This window comes from Pagrus major, chromosome 16, assembly GCF_040436345.1.
Source record: "Pagrus major chromosome 16, Pma_NU_1.0".
In the NCBI taxonomy this organism is placed as follows: Eukaryota; Metazoa; Chordata; class Actinopteri; order Spariformes; family Sparidae; genus Pagrus; species Pagrus major.
Window position 1 is genome coordinate 15,648,539 of NC_133230.1, and position 10,003 is coordinate 15,658,541.

General features: G+C 40.9%; 1 protein-coding gene across 3 annotated transcripts; it reads right to left on the minus strand.

Moving 5' to 3' along the window:
* Positions 1-38: 38 nt before the first annotated feature.
* On the minus strand, positions 39-9,182 carry clk2a (CDC-like kinase 2a). Of its 3 annotated transcripts, none has more exons than XM_073482771.1 (13): positions 8,994-9,182; positions 7,597-7,790; positions 7,181-7,466; positions 5,916-6,006; positions 4,976-5,042; positions 4,190-4,306; positions 3,704-3,870; positions 3,123-3,217; positions 2,908-3,037; positions 2,142-2,224; positions 1,738-1,817; positions 1,528-1,618; positions 39-1,384 (listed from the first exon to the last, which is right to left on the minus strand). In XM_073482771.1, exons 2-13 carry the CDS (start codon positions 7,788-7,790, stop codon positions 1,196-1,198), a joined length of 1,590 nt encoding a protein of 529 aa, XP_073338872.1. In that variant the 5' UTR covers positions 8,994-9,182; the 3' UTR covers positions 39-1,195. The 3 variants fall into 3 exon arrangements, with proteins under 3 accessions (XP_073338872.1, XP_073338870.1, XP_073338871.1); XM_073482769.1 differs by having other exon boundaries at positions 1,106-1,384; positions 1,519-1,618; positions 8,994-9,082; XM_073482770.1 differs by lacking the exon at positions 8,994-9,182 and adding an exon at positions 8,640-8,709 and having other exon boundaries at positions 1,106-1,384; positions 1,519-1,618.
* Between the last annotated feature and the right edge of the window lie 821 nt (positions 9,183-10,003).

The window sequence follows — 10,003 nt, forward strand, 5'->3', positions numbered from 1 at the left end:
GGAGGACTTAACTTTAATTCTACACAATCATACATATATACAATTTTATACGCTTTAATTTCATACAAAAAAAGTCATGTACAGGTGAGGGGGTGGAGACTATGACCTATTGGAAATCAAAATAAATACTGTCACCAGGAGTTGTGTGTGGCTCAGTGGCTAACACCAGGAGCTGTGTGCTTAACCTCAATGGAGAGACATCGGGTCTGACCGTATCACACATGAAAAAGGCAGTTTATGTTTTTTTGAAAATATGAGAGACTGTAACCATGACCAATGCTGAACTACTAAGAAGCCACTGAGAAAAACAAAGATGAACGTGTCATCCCACCCCTATACACACACGCACTCACACACACACACACACACACTCAGAAAGCACTGCATAACGTAACAAACATATTCATCGATAAGACAGCCCGCAGAGGCCTGTGTGTGGAGTGTCCATCACAATTATGATCTCATTGGCGAATAAGAACGGGCCTACTGACTGGAGATTACGGGTGAGTCTCCATAAGAGATAAATCCTTTTATACATAAAAAAAAGAAACAAATGCAAGTACTCACATTAACAAAAACAAACAAAAACTTGAGACGCATCTCTCTGTTGGAGATATTTAAATTTCCAAGGAAAGATGATATTCAATTTGAATGATTTGATGTTAGCATTATATAAAATCTTGCATGTCTCCATGTTTAGAATTGTCAGTGAGGACTTGCACTGGATACAGCTCTATCTCCTTTTTACCCTTTCCTTCGACTTCAGAATCGGAAGACATTTCTTGTCCAAAGTAGAGTTTTTGTATGGATGATTTTGTAGTGCTTATTTCCTTAGAAAGGTGAACTATTTTCTTTACATGCTGTAATAGACGGACGGATGGAAAGGAGGAAGGTGCTTCTGAAGTCAAAAAGGAAGACAGGAGCTGCATAGAGGGCTACTTCTTAGGCTGTGGCCACCAGATACGATTCATTTGGACTCTTCTCCAGTCTTTTGTGGGTGATTTTGGTCTCTCTGCTGCAAAAACATGCCTCCTGTGGCTGCAGAAGTGGACATCGGAGGGGCAAGAAGTTAAGGTGTCCATACTTTAATGACAAACGACAGAACATCCGAAGTCTCGATTTACTCAACAGTTCACCAGCTCCAAATATAAAAGACTTGATCTCCTCTGTCATTCAGTCTTTGGAGGCTCATGGGTCACCGGCTGATATCCCGGTTGCCCTCCCAGTTCTTGCTGCCTGTTGCCTCGTCAACACCCACATTCTCAAAGAATGGGTGTTTGAGGGAGTCGGCCAGCACCAGCCTCTTGGAGGGCTCGTACTCCAACATGCTTTCAATGAGGTCAAATAACTGGTGGTGTTCCTCTGCCTCCGACAGTAAGTACCGCTGATGATGGAGAAAGGAAATAAGAAAAAGATTAAGAGCAATACTGAGACTTTTTAGAGAGGAACTGCAGTACAAAACACAAGACACTTTCAGCCTTGCTAATCATATTTCTTCCTTTTGCACTCGTCTTTCACCTCTCTTACCCGTAAGGGTTTGCAGTTTTCTCTGACGTATTTCCCCGCTGAGGAGCTCTCATCCCAGTCTAGACGGCCACGATAGAAATACTTCTGCTTCCTAAGAGGGTACAGAGATCAGTGTGAGCGATGTTCAAGTGTGTGCATGTTGATTTCTACATAAACAATGCAATTACGAGCGTTACAGGCACTTTTAACACGTTGGTGCGTTCCTCTCACCTCGTCTTACGAATCATCCTAGAAGGCACCGGTCCCAGGATTCTTTCCATCATGGCCAAATGCTCTCGGTTGTCATGAGTCTGAAAGAAATGCGAGTTAGACAACCATGATTCAGCAGGAAGGAGGAACAGACAGAGCAGACAGTCAGAAAGAACAGATGATTCTGCTGCTACATACAGTGTCAAACAGACAGAGCTCATAATTGACACCAAGGTCATAATATCCCACCACATAAAGAGTAGCCATGTACATTTGTATGTTTCATTGCTTGATATTGATAATTTGGCATTTAGCATTCAATTTATAATCAATAACTTCGGCTATGTCTCTCATCATTTGAAAGTTAGGCCCCAAATTATCATTTAAATGAGGTCTAACTGAGTCCAGGGTCTTGGCCACTGTACCTGAAACAATGTGAAGCCCAGGTAGTACTCAAACAGTATACAGCCAATGCTCCACACATCACAGGGGTGGCTCCAGCCCAGCTCTGGAAGACAAAAACATAGATCGAATACATGAAAACACACAGACATATTTGTCATATTTGGAGAATACTCTAGGCAGGTGTTATGCTTGCTGACATCATGCAAAGTAACTCAATTTAATCAGTATTTTAGTTGCATGGGGTAATCCAGTTTATGGCATCAATACCATGTGCCTCCAAGATAAGATTAGAAACTTCAGGGCAACCACTGTGTTTATTTGCACTTCTCACATTAACTGGCCCAAACTGATCCCCAGGAGTGATCTGCAGTTGTGGTGTCGTGTTAATGTGTATATGTGTCTATATGTTATTTTTAAACTGCACCTTTAATGTTTAACAACAGAGAAATTAGGATTAGGCTGCTGCACTGTGATTGTGTTCAACTTGTAGAATGCAGTATTTTTCTTCAAAAACTTGTACCCCTTTCACATTGGACAAAAAACATCTGGCTTTTGTCTTTAATGTGAATGGGGGCACCAGCATTCACTCCCGGCTCAAATGACTCTGCAGTAGACCCGAATTGTGCCATGAAAAATACTTGGGTATATATCTCCAAACTGATTTCCCTGTTGACTGTCGGAACCATATTGTGATTGTAACTGTCACCAGTGAAAATTATCATCTAATCCTTTTTGAGAGGTAGTGTTTTCAAGAATGTATGGCCAAGAGCTTATAGACATCCTCACCTAGTATAACCTCAGGGGCACGGTAATGCCGCGTGGACACAATGGTGCTGTGGTGCTCGTGGTCAAAAGTGGCACTGCCAAAGTCGACTACACGTACTGCCGTGCTCTTAACTGTCCGCTCTTCTCGCTTCTGCAAAAGAGAAAACACTCAAGTCTAAAGTCTACAGACCAGAAATCTTTTTCACCTTTTGTCTTTGCATTCTGCCACATCTTACCTTCTCTACATTGAACGACATTGTGAAGTCTGAGTTGACAAACAGGATGTTCTCAGGCTTTAGGTCTGTGTGTGTCAGCTTATTGTCATGGAGAACTATGGAACAGGAAACATTATTACAGTGATTATTCAGTCTTCACTTTTGACTGCACACGAACTTAAAGACAGATTACACGACCCATCTTCTAATCAATCCCTTTTGAATCAGATGAGACATGTTGCAATGTAAAATAATGATAGTCACAGAGTGTAATTAATAAATGACAACATGAGAAAAACATCTGTAACAGTAAAAATCCAGAGTATACATACAGATACTGACATAGACAAGAATTCTCTATAACAGCATTACTTTCCTCCTCAGAAGCTTAGTAAGGTATTTAATAGATTACGCTCTCTGGCGTTGTGTGCTATAATGCCCTCATGTGGCTACAGGCTGTCTACCACAGACAAAAGAGACTTTTTATCCAACCACTAAATTTTCAGCTGACTGATGAAGAAACCGCATTGAGTAAGAGTGCATTGACCAGAAAACTTTTTTAGGGACATTAAGTAAAACAAAGGACATAAATGAAAACTTACATTTCACAGCGAGACAGAGTTGGTAGGCCATGTGTCTGACCTGACCGATTGAGTAGGGCAGGTAGTTGTTTTCTTTTAGAAAGTCGAACGTGCTGAGAGCTAGCAGCTCGAAGGAGATGCACATGTGACCGTGGTAGTCAAACCAGTCATACATCTGTACACAAAGGCTGCAAGACAAACAGGATACAGGAGGTGTGAGAGTGATGCAGTAAAGTACATAGTGTAAATGACTTAAATAGTTTATGGAGACACCGCCCTACTTATGTAACAGCTTAATCAAACATTTTTACAGTTTTACTTTTAATTATCAGAACATGTTGGTAACTCTTGAAAGTTTCCAGTTAAAGGGTGAAGTTTGCAACTGTACATACGGACAAGAGTTAAAAGAGTTGACACTTAATATTCAGCATTAATGAAGACAACAGTGATAGGCACTTATGTGTATGAAGGTCATACATTTTCAATTCCAAAACACTAAGAACTCACAACTTGTTGTCAGGATCCTTTTCATTGATCTTCTCTAATACATTGATCTCCAGGCGAGCTGCTTCCTTGTACTTCTCCACATTCTTGATAATTTTCAGAGCTACATGGGCTCCACCTCTGGAAAACACAAGATAGTATAAGGCCAAAAACAGAGGCAATACAACACAAACAATCTATTACATTTGTTATTTAAATCTCACTTTGGGGAGTAGGTGTAGGTGCATGCTGAATTGCAGATACTAAAGTGACATTTAACTTGAGTTTACAGTACAGACGCAACACTTAATAATATGAATATGACAGCAAAGTCTCTGATCTGAGATATCACTCTTTGCATTAAACATTGAGCAAAGAGTCTGCAAGTGTCACTTTCTTAAGTCCCTGCTTGTGAAAATGAAATCGCTTCGTCTCCATTTCTATCACATTATCTTCCATAATGTATCTACAAGGGAGGGGACACGGTATTCACAAGGGTCCACAGTTACACAAGGGTAAGATACAGCAGAGACAATTTGCCTCCAGTGAACTGCAACGTGACAAAGGCAGCAGAAAAAAAAACAACAAGCTGTGGACAATTTGAGTGAGCCTTTTTTAAATTTAAAGCAGCCACTGGGATTTACAACAGTCGTTAACAATAGCAACGATGAATATTCTTATCCTAATCGAAAGTCACTAACAGGCATGGTACAAACACACTTATTTCTACAGGTATTCCCTACTGGGGGTCTTGAAAATAGGACCCGAGAGACTGACAGCTGCTGTTTTTCAGTGTTGACTGGCACACACCTGCGGTGGTCAATGCACTGCATCACCCTCCCGAAGGTGCCTTCCCCCAAAGTGCTGACAATCTCATCTGCAACACAACACAGAGAAAAAAGGAGGAGAGAGGGGGAGCGGGGAAAGAAAGAAGAGGTGCATTAGAAATGTGGACTTAAACAGGAATACATAATGCAAAAGTGTAGACAGGCGAATCACTTCTAACGCCCATCCCCTTTTCAAATGGCTGCCTATTCAATCTGGCAGGCTTGAACACTTTGAGGTTATCTATAATATTTGAACGCGTAGCACTATGATACATGTGAAGGAAATAAGGGGGCAAATGTAAAAGTGCTCCCTTTCTTTGATGGCCAATTTGCAGCCATCGAATATAAGGGCACATCCTTTGAAGATGTGGCCGTCTTTGCCCAAAAGGACACGGAGGTAACATGTAAAACTGGAAAAATGATTAGTACTTCTTCTAAAATGATGCATGATCACGAAAATGACAAACGTGTTCATAAATTTACTGTCTACATGTGTGCTGGTTGTGCTAGAAAAAGACCTAATAGGTGATGTACATGTTAGAGTTCTATTTTATAAAATTAAAAGAAAATCCCTGAAACACTCAAAGTGGAAAATAGCTAGCTGTAAATTATGTATGTTTTAAAACTGTTATTGAATTTTAATCTGAAACGCAACAGAAACAAACAGCTGCAAATGGGGTTCTACGTTTTGGAAACCTGTGAAACATAGAAAATGCTCCACAGCTTAAAATCCTAGAAACAAAAACGAGAAGGTATCTAACGCCCCTCTCAAATCGCCAACATTCTTGCAATCCACCCTGCTATTTCAGCTAGAGCGAAGAGCATTCTAGCAAGGCATCATCAGGCACTCCCATGTCATGTAAATGCTCTATGCATTAATACTCATATGGAGAAGGTTACGATAGAGTAGTGGCAGTGAGTACATCTCTCTTGCAGGACGTCCCCACTCCGACAGATCAGGTGCCCTTCCTCGTCGTCCCTCACACTCAGTGCCCGCGTCCGGCTGTTGCTCCGCTGTTTTCACACCCAAACCACCATCAGCAGGTCACGACACGACCGGAGGGAACAGGGGGTTTTCAGGGACAGCCGCAGCCACAGCGTCAGGCGGCACAGGTAGACGAGGAGGGAGGAGGAGGGTGGTAGTTGATGTAGTTGTGGTTGTTGGTAGGTTTGGTGGTCATGGGGCGATTCACGCATGACACCACGTGAAGGAAATATATAACGATAGGGATATAGTGCAAGGGAACAAGTCAAAGATCACATGTTGTCCTCTGCTCCTCTCCCCCCTCTACCTTTAAACCACAGCTGCTTACAAACAAGGAAGCAACTGGCATATCCATTCATCAACGCAAAAACTAGTTAAGACAGTTACATAACTACTTCAAAACTTATCAAATTGACTTTTCAGATTAAACAAGACGGAAAACAAAATGAGGACCACAAGTTATCAAGCAGGAAATATTTAAAGATAACTCCCAACATATATGCTACATCAAATTAAAACCCTTTCTCACTTAAAATTGATAGTTCATGTGTGGTTAAACATGACCCACACAAAAAATGCATTTTAAGGAATCTAAGACATTTTAAATTCCAATAAATTCTAACAAAAATAAGCATTCAATTTAAATCTAAATTTTACACGGTGTTTGGGAGAACATTTTCACTTTTTTTTTTTTCAGCCCATCTACACAAAAGTTCACAAGTGGCCAACCAGCTGCTACTACAGGCATTTTGTCCATTATTAAAAGTACTGACAACATACAAAACAAAATTTTACAAAAGGTAGGGCCACAGACAATGAATGAAGTGGGACCAATCTAACTAGGATTTCAAAAGGAAAACTTCAGAAAGCTGTGGTGGGTGTGTATCTGAAGAGCAGCAAAACATTTGTGGTTAATCATTAATTAACTACAGAAAAAGTACTTGGATAAAAATGAAAATGCTCTGCCAAATAAAAATGCCAATTTAAGCAAAACCCACTTAAACAAAATAATAAAAATAAAACAAACCCCTTCTGAAAAAACAAAACAAATCATAAAGATTGTACTACTTACCAATTCCAGGGGCTGTGAGGAAGAAATGGTTAGAGAAAGACAGAGACAGAGGGAGCTGAGTGGAAGAGACAGAGATGGAAGGAGAGGGCTGAGGAGAGTTAAAACACAATCTCAGGTCTGGCTGTACTCACCGAGGAAGATGGGCTATAGGACCTGGTTCTACGCCGCCTTCGTTTGTGCTTACGCCTGCTGCCTTTTCGTCGGTAAGACTCATCCCGTTCGCGCTCCCTCTCTCGGCCACGTCGGTAGTCATACACGTTTGGGGAGAAGTCGCGTGTATAATAATTTTCAGCAGCTCCATGTGGCTCCCTTTCTCTGTCACGGTCTCGATCTCGGCTCTGATCCAAGCGCCTGTATCCCTCGCAGTACCTTCTGTCAAATGGCCGATGTTCCGTTGAACGATTGTCAAAGCTACGACTGAATCAGAGAACAGAGGCACACATTGAAACCTAAATGCTGACAAGCAACAAAACTTCAATAAAGATCTGCAGTGTTGGTACTTTAAAATACATTTTCAGCTAAATAAATCAAACAAATCACAACATACCTCCTTGAGCGTACAAAGCTTCCTTCCTGTCTGTGTCCCCGTCCCCTTCTGTCTCTGTCACTGCTGGAGGAGTAAGTAGGAGATCTTCTGTGCCGGTGTCTTCGCCCTCTGTCTCTGTCTCTGTCTCTGTAACGGTCTTGGTAGCTGCTTCGACTGTCTCTGTCCGAAGACGAGTGACGTCTTGTGTGAGGCATCTGGTGGATTATTGGGAGGACAAATCAAACAACATTTGGGATTTAAAAAAAAATAAGCACTGTTGAGTTAAAAACTTAAATTGTGCTTTAATCTGGGAGACCATTTCCAAGCCATCCACTGCTGGACTCAGTAGTCAGTAGGAGGTGCAGTTGAAGTGGTCAACAATGAACACATCTGATCCAAAACTAGTTGAATAAGCAACCTGAAGTAGTAATTTTTTGGCAAATGCATTGTACTGTAGTCAATTTGATCTACATAGCCCCAAATCAAAGCTCACATTGCCTCTGCACAGTCTAAGTGAAGTGTAGCTAAATGCTAACTGTTCAATAACGCTTCCCTTTAGGAAAAGACGAACAGCTTCTTAAAAATCATATCGACAGGGGCTGGTTGACAATAACAGCATGTTAGACACAAACTTGGCTTTAAAAAATTCTATAAAGCCAACCACAGAAACACACAGTTCAACTTTTACTCATTGTCATGAAGCATGCAGCTTATAGATCTGTGCGAAAATAGTTGAGAGTTAATAGGCATAGCAAGACAGACTACTGCCGAAGCAGGCCTAGAAATATGTGAGGAGAACAGGGATCACATACATAATAACCCTGTTGCATGATCCTATGCAACTCATAACAACTCACAACTGGTTAGTTCACGTATGCACAGCGTTGATTCAAACGACTGTAAACGATGCACACATTGACTGCAATGTTGGAAACACACGGCTTAAGATAACCGTAAGCTATTTTCAGTTGAGTGTTGAGTATCTAAGCTAGCTAACGCTAAATTCATAACAGAGCACCGTTCCCTTCTTCAAGCGTCGCTTATGTGTTTTTTTTCTTCCCTACCTTGTAAAACGATGCACTGCGTGAACGCTGTAAATTTCAGTAAGCACTATCACATTAAGTACTACCACTCAATACTTTTCTCATTTCCAAAAACACTAACACGTTCAAAAATACACAAGATTAGCTCTGAAGTCGAATGCGCTAACTAACTAACAGCTACCTAAGCTGTGAACGCAAGAGCCAACGACGTACAGGCTGTTAGCATTGCTACCAACATGAGCTAATATAAATAATTTGGCCGCCATCTTAGCTTAGCTTCGTTCGCCAGCTAGCTCAACAGCTACTTTCGCTAGCCGTCGTACGAACCGTTTAGTCTGAATGTGGCTCACTTAACGACACGGATATGATATTTACCGTTTTAGCAGCGAGGCCTGTTCGTTTGTCCCACAAGAAATCCGTGTTGGCGTTCCAGTTTTCTCTTTTATTTTGTCGCTAGCCCCGATGTTCAAGGTTCCTCAGCTAGCAGGCAGCGATTTTTTTTTTTTTTTACCCCCAGCCTTTCCTGCTCGGCTAGTTCTAGTTCAGGCTGCTGGTGGAACGCCTCCCTGCGCCGAGACTGTTATTTCAGTCCTGCATGAACACAAACCACCGCTGAAGACGAGCGAGCAACATACACACGACCTGCAAGTCACAACTAAATGATATATTTGATAGTCGTCATAATGGTATTTTTGCAAAGTTCTGGGTTCATATAAAATGTGACGATGTAAAAGGTTATTTAGCCAGATGTTTGGTCTTGGTTTACCCAAAAGGTTTTGACTTCTGCCTTGTTTTACTCAACTCATTTTCACTTTTCAGAAATTTTAATAACTAATCTCATATTCTTGATTTTGTCAACAATGTGACTCCTTAGATATTATAACTTATCACAAATTTTGACTTTTAATGTTCACCATAATGACTTACTATTCCATTATTTTGACCTGCCATGATTGATTTTATAATAACTTCATTTAAAAAGCACTTTTCTAACACAAGGTTATAAAGTGCTTCACAGAAAATTAAAAATCAACAGCAGATAAAAAATAACAAATCCAGACAAAACAGAAAATTATGAATCATGGGATAAAAGAAGGAATAGTTAAGAGTAATGATGAAATACACTTAAAAAAAAGTTTTAATCGAAGATTTAAACGTTTGGGTAGTCTGGAGGCTCTTACTGCAAAGGCCCAGTCACCTTTACTAAATTGGGATTTTGGGACAGCCAACAGAGCTGCATGATTTTATTTTCGATTGTCGTTTCATGTGTCGCTTTTCTGTTCCTATCGGAAATTAGCTCCCATAGTCTGCACTAGAGCCCGACCCCTCCTGGATTTTTGTGTCGAAGATGATACTAAAAAAGTCTGACATCGATACGTATCAGC